Genomic DNA, 21,721 nt, shown 5'->3' with positions numbered 1-21,721 from the left:
AAGTTTATGGAACTCCCTGAAATTGTACATTTTTCCTGAAAAGAAAATAATCTTCAAAATTTCAAAAAAAAATTAAGGGGGGGGGGGGGTTTCCAATTTTTTTTGGGGTTCATATTTTTTTCTTCAAAATTTTTTGATTTTTTTTTGGGGGGGGGGGGGGGGGATTTTTTTGCAAATTTTATTTGGGGGGGGTGGGGGGTGGTTATACTTTTTTCTTCAAGATTTTTCAAAATTTCAAATTTTTTCCCAAAATTTTTCCATTTTTACATTTATTATTTCTGATTTATATATAAAAGCAACAAATACAGATATGGCAGGAGATACACACCAAACAGGGTGTGTAAATATAGATTCTACCACTGCATCGAGTGTGATACGATATTTATCTACTCGAGACAGTTAAATTTTCAAATTTAAAACGCGAGGCTCGCCGAGCGTTTTAAATATTTAAAATTTAACTGTCGAGAGTGGATAAATATCGTATTACACGAGATTTGGTGGTGGAATCTGTTTCTCTAATGATTTTCAAACAATACGCAGGCAAATTTATTCCTCCTTTTCGAATGATCTGCAAAAAGATGTGTTCTTTCTATGTGACGTCATCAGGCATGGTCGCCTTTTTTCATGCCGTCATAATAGGAAATTCAGAGGAAAGCAAGAAAATTCAACGTCATAATCGGATTTTAACCAATGAAGAACTGAGATCAAACGAACCACACGTTGATTAAATTTTTTTTATACAATGGGTGCAGAAAGGGATAAATTGACGAAGAATTAGAGAAATTATTATATATAACAGATTAACTAAGTATTGTGCAATAGCAATAGCAAGAAATCTGCAATTGAAAATAAATACAAATCTTTTAACCAATTTCAATGGGATTAATTTAAAGTCTTAAATTTTTGGGGGTTCTAACCTTGTATTACTATTTTGGATATTGGGCCCCATTTTTAAATTGGTCTACATTGAGGTCCAAAGGGTCCAAAGTTAAATTTGTTTGATTTCATCAAAAACTGAATTATTGCGGCTCTATGATATGCTGAACCTTATTGTGCATTTAGATTTTTATTTTGGGCCCTGTTTTCAAATTAGTCCATATTAAGGTTTGAAGGGTCCAAAATGAAACTTTGTTTGATTTCAACTAAAATTAAATTTTTGTTTTTTTTTTTATATGCTGAATCTAACCATGTTGTTAAATTTAGACCATACTAGGTAAATTAAATGTCCCATTTCAAATTTTTAAGATCTTTGACCACATTAATTTTGTGTCAGAAACCTATATTATAACAAAAATGTGATCACAATCCAAATTCAGACAGTATCAAGCTTGAATATTGTGTCCAAACTTGCCCCAACTGTTCAGGGTTCGACCTCTGCGGTCGTATCAGGCTGCGCTTGGCGAAGCATTTTATTTTTTGTGTGTTAAATAAGTTTGTGTTCTATCATATTGTTAGGATATTTACTTTAGAGAGAATTTTTTCACAATTTAAGGAAGATTGCTGAAATATAGATTAGAGATGTTTTTTGCTTTTATTCTAATCTTTGGTATTTTTTTACTAAAGTTTTTGTATGTTTTTCTAATAAAACATGTATCACTGGTTTTAAGTTGTTACTTTTCTGTACCTTTTCATATGCTTCTGTGTACCTTTGATATTTGAACAAAGTGTCACTAACACTAGCACCAGCGGTTTGCATTTGTGCCAATTTGCACTTCATTTGTTCCAATTTATTTTTCATTTGTGCCTAAATTTTTTTTTCATTTGCGCCAATTTACAGTTAAACACAAGTCATGAGACATATATGTTGTATATGTGAATTTAATGATATAATAACAAAAATTGAAGGTGATTTTTTTGGCATTCCTGGTAACTCGGTTCTTACGATTTTGGCTGATCTACTTGATGTATCACCAGATTATTTTCTACTTCTGACACAGAGCTATTTTGCCTCAGTCCTCTGCAACATGGTTATGCTCATGTGAAGTTTTCACAATTGTAATTCCATCACATTCAGTTGTAATTCTAGCTATATGTGACTTATTTGTACATCTTTAGCAAATATTTTCATTTTGGAGAATGTTGGATTGCCTATAAGAATGTCCAGCAAAGATTATTGACTTATTTCCCTGGTTAGTTTCTGTGTGCAGAAGATCCATCTTATCATAACAGAAGTGTTTAAATCAATGAGCCCCCTACTATGTTAGGTGAACATAAGTAACGGTAATTATCTAAATTGTATCAGATCTTACCTGTTTAAATTAAATGGGTGCAAATGAAAAACTAATAGTTGGAAGAAATAACAACTTTGTTTTAGCACAAATGAAAAATATGATATTTTCAAAATGGGTGCAAATGTCATACAATCCACAAGCACATATATTTAAAGATAAGGAGATATGTGCTAATAAGTCATCCAGTCACCACTAAAATCAGCTACATATTTTACACATGAACAAGCTATAACACTTCAATTTTGCTTGTTTTAGTCTGATCTTTCTCATGCTTTATATATAGTAACAGTAGCCATGTTGACCCCAAAGAGACCTTGCCCACTATTTATTTCAATATAAAAATAAGTAGATGTGATATGAGACAAATATTTACCATAGTTCAATTGACAAAGATATAAGCAAATAGTAGGTCTCCTTAAATTTTGTTAAACAATTCAAATGAGAAAACTAACGGCCTAATTTATAACAATACAATTTATTAAACACAAATTTGACAGACAAAAAACAGACAACTACTGAATTACAAGCTCCTGACTTGGGACAGACACAAACAAATGTGACAGGACATGTTTGTGAGCCCTTAACCCTTCCTCTAACCTGGGACAGTGGTACAACAACACAACATAAGAATAAACACTAAAAATAAGTTTCAAATTGCTTAACTCAAAATTAGGTACTAAGCATGAAAAAAAAAAAACAACTAACAAAAAACAATAGATACAACAAAGTTACTGAAAGCTAGTTCAAAGCCAATTACAGCTAATAAATGAATCATGTTCTCCCACACTACAGTATCAATCAGTACACATCCAATGGATTTATTGTAACAACTTCATAAATATCTTTTCTGTATCCCAATACCAGTATGGGACATCATCCATGTACTTAGATTTTATCATTAATTTTTAAGTTGGATGAGTACTGAGATAGTCTATCAACAATACAAACAAAAGAGCAAGTGAAGTAAACATCTATGAAACTAAAAAATCAAAATACAAGTAGAAATCAACATACAGTCTTTATTCTATGTTTTAATATTATATTTATATTGTGTCATAGATCAAACTTATTCCTTAAGTGTATGTTTACTTGTTTTTGTTTAAATGTCTTTTTGATCAAGTTAAGTCATTTCAATTGATATTTTATAGTGTCTTTTTATTTTGTAATGTTACACTACTGTCTCAGGTTAGGGTGAAGGTTGGCGCCTGTTAAAACGTTTAAAACACTCTGCATTTTTATGCACCTGTCCTAAGTCAGGAGCCTGTTGTCTAGTGGTTGTCGTTTGTTTGTGTTGTTCATAGGTGTTTCTCGTTTTTAATATAGATTAGACCGTTGGTTTTCCTGTTTGAATTGTTTTACAGTAGTCATTTTGGGGCCCTTTATAGCTTGCTGTTTGGTGTGAGCCAAGGCTCTGTGTTGAAGGCCGTACTTTGACCTATAATTGTTAACTTTTCATACATTGTGACTTGGATGGGGAGTTGTCTCATTGGCACTCATACCACATCTTCTTATTTATATTCAGCAGAATGTTGAACATGTCCAGAGAAGTATCAGTATATGAAAATTCTCATTTGTCAAAAAAAATTTTGTAATCGTCCATTTAGGAAGGCCAGTTGTGTAGATTCCAATATGGCAACTACCTCACTAGATTTTTTACAAAGAAAACTACCCCCTTAAGGCTATCTGAAAGTTGTTCAGGAAAATACAATATTTCTTTGGTATTAAGTGAGAAATATTTTGATTTCCATAACATAACATTATCTATTTCTTCATACCTGTTTGATGTATGCCCATGATATTTCAGTATAAGACAGAAATATTAAAATCTCATGAAGGCTATTGATTTAAACAAGTCTATCACATATCTTAAGATAGAATACACCTTTCCTTGAAACTACTAAAAATACATGTAGTATGAATTCTTTTATTTGTTTCAAGTAATTTTCCCATGAACTTTGAACACATCTTTGACAATGTCTTTTCTGGCTAGTTTTTCTGGAGTAGTACCAGTTTTATCGTTCAGCATTTGTGCACCATGTTTCAATAGAAGCCTCACTGTGTATGCATGCTGACCTCCACTGGCAATGTGAAGTGCTGTAATAAAGAAAGAATCATTATCATACATACTTACTGAATAAAAATCTCCAGCATCATTAAATCTAAAGCTGCACAATGGTAGTGACATACTGTCACTGTATGCTATGATACCTCTTCATATGTTCTCTGTAAAGGGTTTAGATAACCTGATATTTGATAAGGTTTTTAAACTGTTCTATTATAATCTGTGAGTCAAAACTTGCCAACAACTTTCACAGTTCACCATAGCAAGCCTACTGTCTGATGTGGATTTGTTAACCAACTGCTTGTGCACATTATATTTGCCAGCAGGTAGCATATAATCAACCATTAGATCTCTGAACCTTGGATTTGCTGATTGTTTGTGTATTTGTCCATTGGCAAATATTTCATGCATATTCAGAACAATCTGATGTTAATAACTAAATATAAACGCAATTACGTAAGAAGAAATTTTCTCAATTTGCTTAAGTCACACATCAATAATAATCCAAAAAGAATATACATGTACTATTAATTCAGAAATTATTCTGAGGTTTTAAGTAACACAAATAAAGCGACTGGGTAGATATCCCAATACTAAGAACTTGCATTCTGTATCTAATACATCTTATATCTGTATTCAGCTTTTCCTGAAATCTCAATAATTAATCTTGCATTTTTGTCAATTCTTCAAAAATCGCAATAATAAATGCACACATTAGTTTCTGAATTTACAGTATACAATCAAACTGAAGATTTAATTGAAAAATTACTGCAATATAAATCTCTCTACTTATCTGAACTAAATGCATTGAAAATACATAAAATGAGCTGATGACAAATAAATTAAAAATAGACCAAGTCTTGCACATTTACAACTACACCATAATAGTGTTGAATGACATTTACCAAGAATTGAGGCTAATAAATCATGAGATTTTAAGAATTTTTAAACAAAAATTTCCGGATATAATAAAAGGAGATATTGATTAAATTGTAATTAGACAGAAACCAAACAAAAGAGGGAAAATCCAAGGAATCTTTTTTTTCTTCAATAAGCTTATTGTGGATTCATTAGTATTCGTTGGATATCAATTTCGTGGATTTCGTGGGTAAAGGTCAACCACAAATTTTAATGTTCAAAGAAATACAAATTTGCTATAGGCTTGTATGCACACTTTGGCAAAACCACAAAATAAATATAAACGAAAATAAAATTTGTCCTCAATCTTGGTACCCACGAAAATAAATGAATCCACAGTATGTGAATATCAAATTGCTGATATTTCAATTTTCAAATATATGTCACGATATAGTAAATGGGCAGATTCTAAATCTTATAAAAATCTTAGTGTCAATTTAATTTGACCTTTTACACAGTAATGTTAGGTTCAGAGAGATGATGATTATATTTATCCGTGTACCTGTTCTTCCCATTGTATCTGTATGATCTACATCAGCACCTGCAGACAGTAGAAACCTTGCAGTATCAGTCTGACCTTCCTGAAAAAAGAAAAAATAACAGATACTAACGGATATATTCTACATGATGTCACTAGTAATGGTTGCATTATAATGCTAAGGTAAGTAATTTTTATATAGCAGTCCAAAGGGGTACATAATATGACTTATCCTCTTTCGTCCACAATCTGACAAAAGCAAGAAAATGATTTCATCAAATTTTTTTGAGACTTGGAGTATTCATCATATTTTACTGTCATATATTAGGTAGTGTTTCTATGTCACACTAACTAGAGTATGCTTGGGTTAATTTACTTCTAACTTCTAACTTAATATCTGTGTGAAAACTGTAGGAGGTGTGACGGTGTTGATCATACAACACTTGTACTCCCTTTTATTAATTTTGCTGTAAAATGAGTTAAGTTCCCAAGTTTGAAAAACTACTAGGTCAGAACTTCAACATGTGTGCAATCTTCCTGTGAAGTTTTAGGTATCTGGGTTGAAAACTGTAAGAGGAGTTGAATACACAAATTAGGTATCCATTTTTCCGTGCCCACCTGCCTGCCTGCCTGCCATCACCATAATATAAGCTGGCCAAAAATAGACAGAACATACAAATAAAGAAAGAAATGATTATATGAATAAAAGAGTACTGGGTATATTATATGTCAATGAGCTAGCAATCCAATGACACAAAACAATGAAATCCCTTAAAAAAATTTAACTTAAAATGTTACTGTGACTTGAATGTAAGTGTTCCTTTCCACCTATAACAGTTCATTCAAAATTAAAACCCAATTGCAATTTGTTTTATCAACCCAAACTGTTCAACTGGTCAGAAATTTTAACCAAATGTAGAAAATCACAGTTAAGACATCAAAGTGCAAAGTGATAAAACAAAGCATACTTAGAATCCTATCAGACTTTAATTTCACTTCATTGTTATAATGAAAATTTGGATTAAAATTTCTAAACATATTGTTATTGTAAAGAGTAATTCGAAAGGTGAGAGGAAGTAAGTTCTTAAAGGGGCATTATCTGTCAAATTCATGTTCACCGATTTTGACTCAATTTCTCATATTTGATTTATAACATACTAAAATGTATATCCAAAGTATAAAATGACTAAAATAAACAATTTACAATGCATGGGGTCGATAATATATCAGCATTTCCTGTGTATTTTGGTCTGGACACAATCTAATTAAATATTGAGGTGACCTCTGAAGTCTGCCTACAGTCATATAGCCCGATGTAAACTTAAATAGATAGCGAACTTATGCAATTGGATTTTTCAAAGTCTCTTTGCTCTCATATCATAGGTTAAAAATATATGTTAATCATCGTTTTAACCTGTATAAGAATGAAATCAGTCAATCAAATGGTTTACTCTTGTTTCACTTTCAATGTTGACATTCTTTTTCTTTTGATAACTGAACACACCTAATTCATGCGTAACCCATCTCTAGCTACAGGGTTAGATTGAAGGTCACATGAACACGGATTCAATGAGGTCGAAATATTTACTTGCAAGAATTCATAAGTGATGTTTCTTAGCTCATATTGATAAATTGAACCAAACTGGCTGCTAAAAGCGAATTATTATTTCACAATTTCACTTTCATTAATGATTGAACAAAAAAAATCATATTTTAATTTTTTTTTATCTAGTATCTAATGCCCCTTTAATTGCTACAAAAAAATGTCCAAAATTAAGTTTTTGAACTATTTCTTCAAAATTGTGTTTTTCTATGCATGCTACAAAGCTTTCTTTAAATGTATACCTAAAACACTATGTGAAATATACTTTAAGCTTGAAAATGTTCTCTGTAAGTTTTAAAGGGAGATAAGATCAATATTTCAAAAGATCAATGATTTTAGATTATCTCTCATGGAAACTTATTGTAATTATATATTGTACTGAATAAAACTTGTTTTATTTGAAACTGATGTCTGATTCTTATGAATATAGAAGAGTTTTTAAAAGAAAAATAGTATGAAAGCTTAGTTTGGACATTTTTATAACAATTCAAAAATTGATACCCCTAACTTTCTTTGAATGACTTTTTACAATAACAATATGTATAGAATTTTAACATAATTTTCATATTAGCAATGAAGTGGAATTAAAGTCTTATAGGATTGTAAGTATGCTTTATGTTATCAGCTTGCACCTTGTTTACTTGACTGTGGTTTTCTACAGCAGTTGGTTAAACTTTCTGACCAGTTCAATAGTTGGGTTTGATAAAACAAATTGCTATTAGGTCAGAATTTTAAATGAACTGAAATAGGTGTAGTGCAACACTTACAGTCAAGTCACAGTCATTATCAAAAAAAAGTCCATTTATCAGTAAAATCCTGATAATTAAAAAAAAATAAAAATTTTGTTCTAGATACCCTCTTTTGATCATAAAGGAGCTTCTGTCTAAGTTTCATAAAATTCCATGACGGTTTGACAGCTTTTGATGTCTGAAAAGATTTTAACCACAAATTGAACATAATGTTGATGACACAGTCAGATTGTAGGACTGCTCTCTGGACAAAAATCAGATCAGCATCTGCAGGCATAATGAAAAAAAGTATTACAGAGTGATAACTATTTAAAAGTCACAAATATTGCCATAAACAAACCTTATATATGTTTATCTTTATTGGTCACTGATGAAAATTTAAATGTGCTTTCACAGATAAAAGCATATATCTTTTGTTAAAAAGCATTAATTTACAGACAATCAAATAAAATATCTTGGCTTTGACATCAATACAAATCCACATTATCCATTTAAAGTAAGGATGTCAACGAGTACTCGAGTATTCGAGTATTGCTCGGTAGTAGTACCGAGTATCGAATACCAAAACGATACTCGACTAATCGGTTTCCTGTTAGAATATCACTGTCTTCTTTATATAAAATTGATCTTCTTGAGAACCTCTTTCGAAAAATTAAATAGGCATCACTGATTAATCATACTAGTAAATAAAATACATTTTGTTCCGATGCTTGTGCTAAATTGTCATTTGAAATGCCTCCGAAAATACCTAGGTTAACACTTTAAACTAAACATGTTTTAGCTATTCCGTCACATCCGTACCGTCAAAGCAAATATTTTCCTGCAAGACTGTAATTTACAAAGTTGAAAAACCGACTGTCCCCAATAAAAGTTGACAAGAAAATGTTTCCAAATAAAATAAAATGCTCCGCAGGGTGCAGTTTGATACGACCACAGAGGTCGAACCCTGAACAGTTGGGGCAAGTATGGACACAACATTCAAGCTTGATACTGTCTGAATTTGGATTGTGATTAAATATTTGACACAGCATAGGTTTCTGACACAGAATGAATGTGGTCTAAGAACTTAAAATTTTAAATTGGACATTCACCTATTATGGTCCAATATCCAAAATCTAAATACATGGTTATATTCAGCATATCAAAGAACCCCAAGAATTCAATTTTTGATGAAATCAAACAAAGTTTAATTTTGGACCAACTTGAAAACTGGGCCCATAATCAAAAATCTAAATACATGTTTAGATTCAGCATATCAAAGAACCCTAAGAATTCAATTTTTGTTAAAATCAAACAAAGTTTAATTTTGGACCCTTTTGACCTCAATGTGGACAAAGTTGATAACGAAGCCCAAAAATCAAAAATCTAAATACATGGTTAGATTCAGCATATCAAAGAACCCCACATATTCAATTTTTGTTGAAATCAAACAAAGTTTAATTTTGGACCCCGATTTGGACCAACTTGAAAACTGGGCCCATAATCAAAAATCTAAATACATGTTTAGATTCAGCATATCAAAGAACCCTAAGAATTCAATTTTTGTTAAAATCAAACAAAGTTTAATTTTGGACCCTTTGGACCTCAATGTGGACCAATTTAAAAACGGGGCCCAAAATCCAAAAACTTAATACACGGTTAGATTCAGCATATTACAGAACCCCAAGAATTCAAGAATTAAACCCCATTGAAATTGGTCAAGAAATAAGCAATTTATACGAAGTATCTTCTTTTGCACAATACTGTGCAATTGAATATTTCTTGCTATTGCGCAATACTGTACAATTGACAATTTCTTGCTATTGCGCAATATTGTGCTATTGGATATTTCTTGCTATTGCGCAATACTGTGCAATTGAAGATTTCTTGCTATTGCGCAATACTGTGCAATTGAAGATTTCTTGCTATTGTGCAATACTGTGCAATTGAAAATTTCTTGCTATTGCACAATACTTATTATATAATAATTTACACATCCTGTTTGGTTTTTATCTCCTACCATATCATTATTATTTGCTTTTAAATATAAATCAGAAATAACCAACTTAAAATGGAAAATTTTGAAAGAAAAAAAAAAGGAAAAAAAAAAAAATCCCCCCCCAAATTTTTTGAACCCCCTTATGATTCATCACCCCCAAACTCAATCCCAGCCTTCCCTTTGTGGTATGGTACCTTGCAGTACAATTTCACAGAGATCCATACACTTGAACACAAGTTATTGTCTGAAACTAGAAAAATGTGTTTTTTGGCCCCTTTTTGGCCCCAAATTATGGTCCAATATCCAAAATCTAAATACATGGTTATATTCAGCATATCAAAGAACCCCAAGAATTCAATTTTTGATGAAATCAAACAAAGTTTAATTTTGGACCAACTTGAAAACTGGGCCCATAATCAAAAATCTAAATACATGTTTAGATTCAGCATATCAAAGAACCCTAAGAATTCAATTTTTGTTAAAATCAAACAAAGTTTAATTTTGGACCCTTTTGACCTCAATGTGGACAAAGTTGATAACGAAGCCCAAAAATCAAAAATCTAAATACATGGTTAGATTCAGCATATCAAAGAACCCCACATATTCAATTTTTGTTGAAATCAAACAAAGTTTAATTTTGGACCCCGATTTGGACCAACTTGAAAACTGGGCCCATAATCAAAAATCTAAATACATGTTTAGATTCAGCATATCAAAGAACCCTAAGAATTCAATTTTTGTTAAAATCAAACAAAGTTTAATTTTGGACCCTTTGGACCTCAATGTGGACCAATTTAAAAACGGGGCCCAAAATCCAAAAACTTAATACACGGTTAGATTCAGCATATTACAGAACCCCAAGAATTCAAGAATTAAACCCCATTGAAATTGGTCAAGAAATAAGCAATTTATACGAAGTATCTTCTTTTGCACAATACTGTGCAATTGAATATTTCTTGCTATTGCGCAATACTGTACAATTGACAATTTCTTGCTATTGCGCAATATTGTGCTATTGGATATTTCTTGCTATTGCGCAATACTGTGCAATTGAAGATTTCTTGCTATTGCGCAATACTGTGCAATTGAAGATTTCTTGCTATTGTGCAATACTGTGCAATTGAAAATTTCTTGCTATTGCACAATACTTATTATATAATAATTTACACATCCTGTTTGGTTTTTATCTCCTACCATATCATTATTATTTGCTTTTAAATATAAATCAGAAATAACCAACTTAAAATGGAAAATTTTGAAAGAAAAAAAAAAGGAAAAAAAAAAAAATCCCCCCCCAAATTTTTTGAACCCCCTTATGATTCATCACCCCCAAACTCAATCCCAGCCTTCCCTTTGTGGTATGGTACCTTGCAGTACAATTTCACAGAGATCCATACACTTGAACACAAGTTATTGTCTGAAACTAGAAAAATGTGTTTTTTGGCCCCTTTTTGGCCCCAAATTCCTAAACGTTTAGGGCAATTACCCCCAAACTCAAACCCAGCTTTCCCTTTGTGATTATGGAACCTTGTAGTACAATTTCAGAAAGATCCATACACTTACACACAAGTTATTGTCATGAAACTAGAAAAATGCTTGTTTTTGCCCCTTTTTGGCCCCTAATTCCTAAAATTTGGAGGCAATTACCCCCAAAATCAATCCCAGCATTCCCTTTGTAATATGGAACCTTGTGATACAATGTCAGAGAGATCCATACACTTACACACAAGTTATTGTCATGAAACTAGAAAAATGCTTGTTTTTTGCCCCTTTTTTGCCCCTAATTCCTAGAATTTGGAGGCAATTACCCCCAAAATCAATCCCAGCATTCCCTTTGTGATATGGAACCTTGTGGTACAATGTCAGAGAGATCCATACACTTACACAGAAGTTATGTCTGGAAGTTACAAAAATGCTTATTTTTGGCCCCTTTTTGGCCCCTTATTCCTTAACTGTGGGTACCATAACCCCCAAAATCAATCCCCACCTTCCTTTTGTGGTATTGAACCTTATGGTAAAATTTCATAGAGATCCATTCACTTAAACTAAAGTTAGAGTGCGAAAACTTATGTGTCTTCGGACGACGATGACGACGACGACGCCAACGTCATACCAATATACGACCACAAAAATTTTTTGGCGGTCGTATAATAAATTCGTTGCATCCTCTGGTGACCCTCAGTAAATAGTTAAACTTCTAATCCTTAAGCCTTTGTAAACATTAAATGTGTTTTCTTAATGATTACCAAATACTATTATTTGATATGGTTTTTCCTTGTTATAACTTTTAAATAGGTGTTCATTAAATTATATTGATTAGATTATTGTTTTTTTTACTTAATAAGTAATTGTAGGTAATGAGCTATTAGTTATGGTGTGTAATCCCTTGTCCCAGATACTTATGTAGATAGTTTTTTGTCCGTTGAACAACAAACCACAGAATGTAAAATACGTATTTTTGTGTTTCCATGTTGTAGATATATTCCAGAGCGAGTACTCGAGTATCACTCGATAAAACCAACGAGTACTCGATTAGTAATTGTTCACTGAGTTGACATCCCTTATTTAAAGTCACCAAGGTTACAACTGATGGGTGCCAAATATGGATAACATCACATATCATATTGTGAAAAATAAACCATATCACATATTTTACCTTGGATGCCACTAACAAAGGTGTAAATCCTTTAGAAGACACTGTATTTGGTGACAAACTAGTATCATCTATAAGGAACCTTACAGATTCTATACATCCTGCTTGGGCTGCTTGATGGAGTGCCTGGTACCCTACATTATCTTCTGAGTTTACATCAGCCTGGAAGCATTTAATAGAATCAACTAGAGACCAATTTTATCAGATCTAACACCAAGTTTATTTGTAACAGGCTAAATAACTCATATTTCTGCTGTAATTGTTTTCTTTTAAACAAAATTAATGTTGCTTCAGAAATTTGTGCTGATAGAAAAAATTGACTCCTAATCAAAAACTAGAAATAAAAAATCTAAACTAGAAATAAAATGGAACTTAAAACAATTGATTTCTAAGGAAGCATGTGGTTGATTGCATATATTTCTTTAGAGAGAAGCAGAATGCAGAAAATATGGCAAATTTTACTTTACAATTACGCATTGGTTAGCAAATTTTAAATCACTTGCATGATTTGTACAAGAAAAAAATTAAAATATTTCCATGACACCTTGAAAGAAATATTTAATTAAATTATCACCTTTTGAATGTCCAGTAAAAGCTTTGCAATGTTTGTATGACCTGATCTTAATGCATCCATTAAAGGTGTACTTCCACAACTGTCTTTCTGGTCTACTGGGTAGGCACAATTCTTTAAAAGAAAAGAGACCACTGAGGTGCAGCCATGTAAAGCTGAAAGATATATGGAGGAAAGTATGGATAGGACTGAAAAGGCATAATAGTAAGAGCCTGAATTGTTAACCTGGCAAAATTATGCAACATTGAAATCATTAGCAACAATGGCAGCCATCTTTCGCACACTAAGTAAGAATGTAACTATAGGCCACTTTACTAAAGCTCCTTCATTGTTTAACTGTCCAACTTTTTCTCATCCTGAATTTGCATGAAATATTTGCCACTGGATGTTAAAGCAAACAAGTCAATCAATTATGCAAGAGGTAAACTTGGCACCATAAAAAAACTAGTTTACACACCACTTTCATTTGAAACTATAAGGTAAATTTGGAAATTTTATGAGCATTTATTATTGCATTTGTTCAATGATAGACAACCACACAAGATTTAATATTAGGAAAATTACTGCATATAAACATTGCTATTAAATTAATTTTAAATGCAAGTTTTCATTTTATACAATTACAATTTTCACAAGTATAACATCACAAAATTTTCTGAATTTACAGTGTACATGTACTTACTATATGATGAATATGGTTGTTCCATCTGCTGAATCAGTGTTTTCCAGTATAATTAGTGAACTTAATCATTCAAATTTATCTTGGGAGTTTTATATGTTTATCATTTTTGTCGAGCCTTCGACTTTTGTCGAAAAAGCGAGACATAGCGATCCTACATTCCGTCGGCGTCGGTGTCGTCGTCGTCGGCGGCGGCGTCCACAAATATTCACTCTGTGGTTAAAGTTTTTGAAATTTTAATAACTTTCTTAAACTATCCTGGATGTCTACCAAACTTGGACAGAAGCTTGTTTATGATCATAAGATAATATTCAAAAGTAAATTTTGTAAAAAAAAAATTCCATTTTTTCCGTATTTTACTTATAAATGGACTTAGTTTTTCTGCCAGTTAACATTACATTCACTCTGTGGTTAAAGTTTTTAAAATTTTAACAACTTTCTTAAACTATTCTGGATTTGTACCAAACTTGGACAGAAGCTTGTTTATGATTAAAAGCTAGTATCTAGAAGGAAATTTTGTTAAAATTTTGTTCCATTTTTTCCATATTTTACTTATAAATGGACTTAGTTTTTCTTCCAGTTGACATTACATACAGTCTGCAGTTTAAGTTTTTAAAACATTTATTAGATTCATAAACTATCCTGGATTTTTACCAAACTTGGACAGAAGCTACTTACAATCAAAAGATAGTATAGAGAGGAATATTTCTATTAATTTTTTTCCTCATTTTTGTTGAGCCTGTGATTAACAGCAAAAGTAGGCGAGACACTGGGTTCCGCGGAACCCTTACGAATTTTATATTCTTTAAAAGTTTATGCTTATATCATAATGTGACATCACATATTATTTACCTGCTGTGTGTAATGGTGATCTTCCATTTTTACTACATGTATCCCAGACTTCCGAGTTCTTTGAATGGAGGAAATCTACAATGTCTTCATGACCTTCCCTGGAATTACCAATATAATCTATCTGAATAAGATGTAATTTTATGCATCAATACAACAAACTCTGACATTTTCAGAGACTGTGTAGAGCTTGTTCAGGTATGATTTATAAAGTGCCTGCAATTTCCTATTGTTCAGCTTCATGTATATTTAATGTTTACTGTGAGTATGAGGATTACTTCTTAAAAAAAGTGAAAAAATAATCAAGTCTGTATCACTTTGACAAAGTTTAGAACTCTGTAGGAAGCATGGCACTCTTTCAACATGTATCTTTGGTGTGACATCCCTTGTAAAATCAAAGAGAATCATTGCTTGTACACCAAATGAAAACAAATTTATGCCATCGGTTGAATATTCAAGTAGTCAATCAATCACAACAATTTTAGTGTGTGCTTTTTAAATTATTACCTGCAATGCATTTTATTCTGAAATGTTGAATTGTTCGGTTCTCACAAATGGCAAACAAGTTACAAGACACCATTTTTTTAAGATTTCCTAACAAATTTCTTAACTTAGCCAACATTTACCTTGTAGCTATGTGGAAACAATTCCAACCATCTTTATTTCTCAGCGTCTGATCTGCTCCTCTGTCTAACAAGGCTTGTATTATTCTAAGATTTGACTTTGTGCAAGCTAACATCAAAGGTGTCCTATAAAAATAAATAGAAATATACTGTAAACAACTTGCTACAATCTGTTATATTACACACCTAATGTGTAGATGCATCAACTAAAATTTATTTCCAAATTCTAAGACATGTAGCCAATTTAGAAATTTAAAGCTACATGTATCATATGGCAAGTCATATCTTGATTTATTCAATGTTAGATATGTATCTCATATTCTTTACAAAAAATCTAGAATTGTTTTATTCAATCCTTTGCAACTGCATCATATGGTGTCAGAATTATTGACATTAGATACACACATAATATGTACATTTAGTTATACATGATCTCATAAGATGCTTAATCTGACCCTTTTTATTATGAATATGTGCATACATTATATTTGATTACTTTCATAATGACAAATGTACCAAATTTACACTGTCATACTGTCTAGTGTAGAAATGGCTCTTCTGCAAAACTAAAGAATAGAACTATATTAGTTTAATATAAGTGTACACCTCTAAAACTTTTGTGACAAAATAAAGACATAAATGTAAATATACCTAAAAAAATATTCAACTTATTCATCTGAAGATACCATTTCTGTCTACATTTCATTTTAGTTTTTACTTAATGGTTAGATCATTTTACATGTCATGATCTGATCAGATTATTTTTTTTTCAAAGACTTTCTGATAAATTTACCAATCAGCTCTTTTTAAACTGTCCACTTGAGCTCCATAACTCAATAAATATTGCACACAACCTAAACAACCATACTGTGCAGCTTCATGTAATGCTCTCTTCCCATCAAAGTTTACAGATTCTAAATCAGCACCATTGTCCAATAAAACTTTAACAAGCTCTTGGTGACCAAATCTACAGGCATAATGTAAAACAGTGTCTCCAGACTTAGAATATGTCTTATGAAGCCATGATGATAATTCTTTCTTCCCTAAATCTTTGAATAAATCTATATTTCCTTGCTGAGCTGCCTTGAAGATATCATTTGTGTCAATTTCATGCATTCCTTAAATACACTGAAAAAAATATATTGAATATTGTTTTCAATGATCATATGTGTGAGAAATCTTAATTTGTATTTTGTATCATATTATTTTTAAATATTTAACTAGTTTTTAAAACATATGTATTTTATCTGAAAACTTCTTAAAGGAGAATGTATATGACTTCTGTTCTAGATCAAAAAATAAAAACTCACAAAGTAATACAAATGCATGAACAAAAACTTTAGTGTTAAAAAAGAATCAAATAGCATTATAAAAACTTCTAAAATTGTCAAAATTGCAGTCTGAGTCATATTTGTAAGTGGTCTTCCAAAAGTTTCTGTTATAGTATGTGAAAGCCTTTTAATATTGTTACAAAAGAGGGACAAAAGATACCAGAGGGACAGTCAAACTCATAGATCGAAAACAAACTGACAACGCCATGGCCAAAAATAAAAAGACAAACAGACAAATAATAGTTACAAGCTTTTAGGGCTATATAAATTGCCAATGACAATGCATTTTGTAATCTAGGAGAAACACCATTTAATAAAAACCTGATAATGGTCATGGATGCCAAGTGAGAAATACAACTTTAATAAGGTTCATCATAACCTTTAAGCAAATATGGCCGTATTTACACCACAAATTTCACTCTGAGTAGTTACAAGCTTTTAGGGCTATATAAATTGCCAATGACAGTGCATTTTGTAATCTAGGAGAAACAACATTTAATAAAAACCTGATAATGGTCATGGATGCCAAGTGAGAAATACAACTTTAATAAGGTTCGTCATAACCTTTAAGCAAATATGGCCGTATTTACACCACAAATTTCACTCTGAGTACAGACAATGACAGATTAACCTGTGCACCTGGAAAAGTTTTGGAGCATGGCTGGACCTAGATATACAAAATTTAAATGCATTTTAAGTTTCAGAATATTAAAATCTTCACTAGATTTTGCTATTAATTTTTTTTTTCATTCCTGCAGAAGGTTCCAAAATAAACTAAGTTGAGAGAGATGTTTGAGGAGATACCCTCATATTATAAATGTTGTTGAGTTGTATTGATTTAAATGGACAATAGATGGACAATAGACACCTACAAACAATAGGTGATTTAAACTGTGTAACTGAGTGGACCGTATCAAGGATTTGTATAGTAAGATACTATAGTAGAGAATCTTTAGTAGATACTATACAAATCCTATTCCGAGACTCCAACGCCAACGGCTGTTTTGCCAGACAAGCTGGGTACGTGGGATGGCCCCAGCTTGTCTGGCAAAACAGCCTCAGAGCAATCTCGGACTATACAAATCATTGACGTATCAAATGGAACTCATGTGTTTGTTTATTTTCCTGTTTCTGCAAACTGGAAAAAAAATACACAGCAAAATATAGGTAAGTTTTTGATTTTCTGAAACATAAACTACATATAACTTTTATATATCTAGGTCCTGCCGTGCCTGAAAACTTTCCTAGAGGCATCAGTTTGTCTGTACTCAGAGAAGATTTTGTGGTATAAACACTGCCATATTTTTCAATTCCTTTTGGTGAACCTTGGCTTAAGTTACAAGCTACTAATCACCTCTATTCTCTAATTTGATTTATGCAAATTAAACGTATTTCTTTTGCATGCTATCATTAAAATATTCCTTAAAATGATGAATAATTTAAACAAGATCCCATAAATTATGTCTCTATGTCTGTGTCTATGTAGATAATTTTTGCTAAACTTTTTATACGAGGAGTCTGACACGGAAATATCCTCCGAGGTAGGTTTTAATATTATCTTTGCCTTCAAAGGGTAAAGTGTTCATTTCGTCTTATATTAGCAACACTGGGAAAGGCATTTTTATACACAGAAAAAGTTCGACATTAATCGAGATTCCTTTCAAAATTTATCTTAACCAAATTGAATCACTATTTTATTTGAAATTATTCCTCTTATTCAATATGATGAATGTATAGGTCCATCATTGTAGACTCGATTATTATTCATGACAAAAATCTCTCTTGTTGATCTTGTCTTGCTGGTCTCTTTTTTACAATTCCCCTCTGTCTACTATATTTTTGCCAAAAACACAAGAATGATTTAAATCATCAATCAAGACCAATAACTTCTGCAAGAAGTGGACTAACAATCTTGGCACAGTCAACCTATTTATAGATCGTGTCTTTTACGATTTACTAAGTATCTTTCTATCTTCTATAGTTCGTCCAAAATGCAAGAAGGGCAAAAGTGAGGTGAGAGATACCAAAAGGACATTCAATCTCATAAACCGAAAAAGAAATGACAATGTCATTGTAAACTGGAATCCGCTTGTATTTAACGCTTCGCTCAAATGAACCAAGGATTTGTATTACTTTACAAATCCTTGAATGAACAAAGTGTAGTAGTCAGTCGAGAACCAGCTTAATGTCATTGCAAAAAAAAACCGAAAAAGTACAAAAAGATAAATAATAATTTACAAATGACAGCAGGGGAAACTGAAGACAGAGCAACACGAACCCCCACAAAAAAACGGGGGTGATCTCATGTGATCCAGAAGGGTACGAAGATCATGCTCCACATGTGGCCTCCGTCGTGTTACTCGTCTAAGCACAATCCTGCGGTGAAAAGTCTAATTCGGGTGGTCAGATTCGGGGAAAGAGGTCAGGATTGTGGTTATGACAGTTGGAACATATCCGTCTTCATCCATGAAACAGGTATTCAATAACGGTCAACCAACTCATGATGTCGTCCCTCAAATTTTCGAAGCCGGATGACTTCAACTTTGACACTTGGAACTTTGATTGCTTCCTATTAAGTAGTAACACTCTATCAAGGAAATAACGATAGGAAATGCAAGCTCTTGAATATCATATCAACAACGAGATATATACTCCATTTGCATGCGCTGCTGGAATGTTGATACATAGAATTGGAAAGTTCACAATTGGGGTTATGAAGTCATTTCTTTTGTCGTAACTTTGTTATCAACAGACCCTCATTGTTAGTTTCTAAATTCCAAAGGGACATGGAACAGACCTATGATTATCCAGGATTTTCTCCTTCTTATTTTTATATGTAATAGTTTATTTTTGTATTATGTTGTGTGTGGATCCCATTAACTAATGCTGTATTCAAGTTTTGGTCTCGCTATAGATTGGTTTGCACGGGAATTGGTGTTGGTGGTTGATATTTTTAGGTTTCTCTTCAGGAAGCAAAGAGATTTGTTTGGACTTAGTACGATATTTTCGTAGTGATTGTTCCGTTAAAAATTTGACTGTAAGGTTATACCAAGATATTTTGCAGATGTTACTGGTTCTAAAGTATGGTTATGTAGGATATAATCGTGTTTGAATTGTTTCTTTTTCTGTGTAATGGTTTGAACAGTACATTTGTCAAGATGGAAGGTTCATGAACCATTCAGCCTCCCATTTAGCAGCCGTATTTAGACCTGCTTGTAGTTACATGCAATCTTATTGACCTGTTATTTCACGGTATATAATGTTATAGTCAGCAAAGAGTCTTAACTTCTTGTGATTGAGGTATTCTAGAAAATCATTATTAAAGTATATTAAAAATAGTGTAGGCCCATTGACAGTTCCCTGAGACATACCTGATGTAACTTGTACTGTGCTTGATGTTATTCAATCTATACCCAATAGGTGTGTGCGGTCTGATAAAAAAGTCAATCCATTTTAGAGTGTTGTCTTGTATACCATAGTATTTAAGTTTATAGAGTAGAAATTTATAATCAAAGGCTTTGGCAAAATCATAATAATGAGGTCTGTTTGAATATTTTTGTTATTGTTGTTATGCAGCTCTTGTATAAATTGAATAACATTATCTCAATTTTCAAATTGGAGGTCCTAAAGGATGTTATTTGCCTCCAGAGGGTGCCCGATGTCACAATTATTAATGTGCTCCAACAATATCTAACAAATACAAGTTAGAAAGATTGGCCTATAATTGTAAGCCTTGTATTGTTCGCCCGGGCCTTTTTAAATGTTGGTACGAGGTTTCCATGTTTACAGTCTTTTGGTGTTTTGCCTGTTTCTAGTGATTTAGTAAAAATTATTGTTAAGATTGGTGTGATCTTTGTTTTTTGTTCTTTTAATACTCGTCCAATGATGTTATCTGGACCACTAGCTTTAGTTTGTGTAGTAATTTTTCGACACCTGGTGATGTGATTTTTCTTTTTGGCATTTCAAGTTGTGTATGGACTTGGACCTTTATCAGGCATATTGGTCGATGGTTCATTAGTGACTACTGACTGAAATTGTTGGTTTAGGATGTCTTCTTTTTCAGTAGTGTTGTTTTCTATTATGCCTTTTTTCGAAAAGGGGAATAAGCTTGAAGTTCAGTGGTTGTCGTTGGTTCATGTCTGTCATATTTGTTTTTCGTAAACAGTTTTGTTATAAATTAGGCCGTTAGTTTTTTAAATTGGTCTGTTTTCATTTTTCATGTCGGGGCCTTTTTTTGGCCGACTATACTGTATGGGTTTTTCTTTCTCACTGTTGAAGGCCGTAATTTTGCCTTTAATTACCTACGTCCACTTCATTTGGACTTTAGTGGATAGTTGTCTCATTGGCAATCATTCCACGTCTCCTTATTTTTATATCAGTATAGTTTTGACGAGAATGGCTTGCCATACTACTTTGCTACTTCTGTATAAGTCATGTTAAATCATTGAGAAAAATGTAGTTTTAATGAACATATAGTTTGTTCTTGTAAAGGATATAACACTATATACATCCTTGTTCTTATGTTGTGCTGCTACACCACTGCCCAAGGTTAGGGGAAGGTTGGGCGCCCGCACACATGTTTAACCTCGCCACATTCTGTATGCGCCTGTCCAAAGACAGGAGCCATTACTCCAATGGTTGTTGTTTGTAGCTGTATATCAAATTTTTTTTTTTTTTATTGTTTTGAATTTGTCATTGTGTGGCCTTTTATAGTCTGATATGCGGTATATGTTTTGCACATTGTCGAAGGTCGTAGGGTGGCCTATAGTTGATAACTTCTACGTCTTTTGATAGAGAGTTGTCTCATCGGCAATCTTTCAACATTGTCTTATTTTTATATTATTTAAATTTTATATACCTAATTTCACGCTACCGTGAGCTTGCTTTGTGGCGTACTCTGAAAGTTTTTCATTTTTTAAACAGACCACGGTGATCTTAAAGTGTATAATTTGATACGAATTTAAAGGTTCAAATGTATGAAATAACAATTTATTTC

General features: G+C 32.3%; 1 protein-coding gene and 1 long non-coding RNA gene across 2 annotated transcripts; one reads left to right on the top strand and one right to left on the bottom strand.

Annotated features, from left to right (window-relative positions):
* Positions 1-207: 207 nt before the first annotated feature.
* LOC127726522 (uncharacterized) lies at positions 208-1,599 on the top strand. The gene is made up of 2 exons (XR_007993556.1): positions 208-340; positions 779-1,599. It is a non-coding gene; the product is annotated as an uncharacterized LOC127726522 (long non-coding RNA).
* Positions 1,600-4,141: 2,542 nt separating this feature from the next.
* On the bottom strand, positions 4,142-18,257 carry LOC127726405 (ankyrin repeat domain-containing protein 16-like). Its single transcript, XM_052233808.1, has 8 exons — positions 18,080-18,257; positions 16,188-16,522; positions 15,398-15,520; positions 14,775-14,872; positions 13,247-13,398; positions 12,676-12,834; positions 5,714-5,792; positions 4,142-4,325 (listed from the first exon to the last, which is right to left on the bottom strand). The coding sequence occupies exons 2-8, from the start codon at positions 16,508-16,510 to the stop codon at positions 4,165-4,167; spliced, it is 1,095 nt and encodes a 364-aa protein (XP_052089768.1). The 5' UTR covers positions 16,511-16,522; positions 18,080-18,257; the 3' UTR covers positions 4,142-4,164.
* Between the last annotated feature and the right edge of the window lie 3,464 nt (positions 18,258-21,721).

Source organism: Mytilus californianus, unplaced genomic scaffold, assembly GCF_021869535.1.
Source record: "Mytilus californianus isolate M0D057914Y unplaced genomic scaffold, xbMytCali1.0.p SCAF_1, whole genome shotgun sequence".
NCBI classification, from domain to species: Eukaryota; Metazoa; Mollusca; class Bivalvia; order Mytilida; family Mytilidae; genus Mytilus; species Mytilus californianus.
This window is presented reverse-complemented; position numbering and strand designations above follow the sequence as displayed.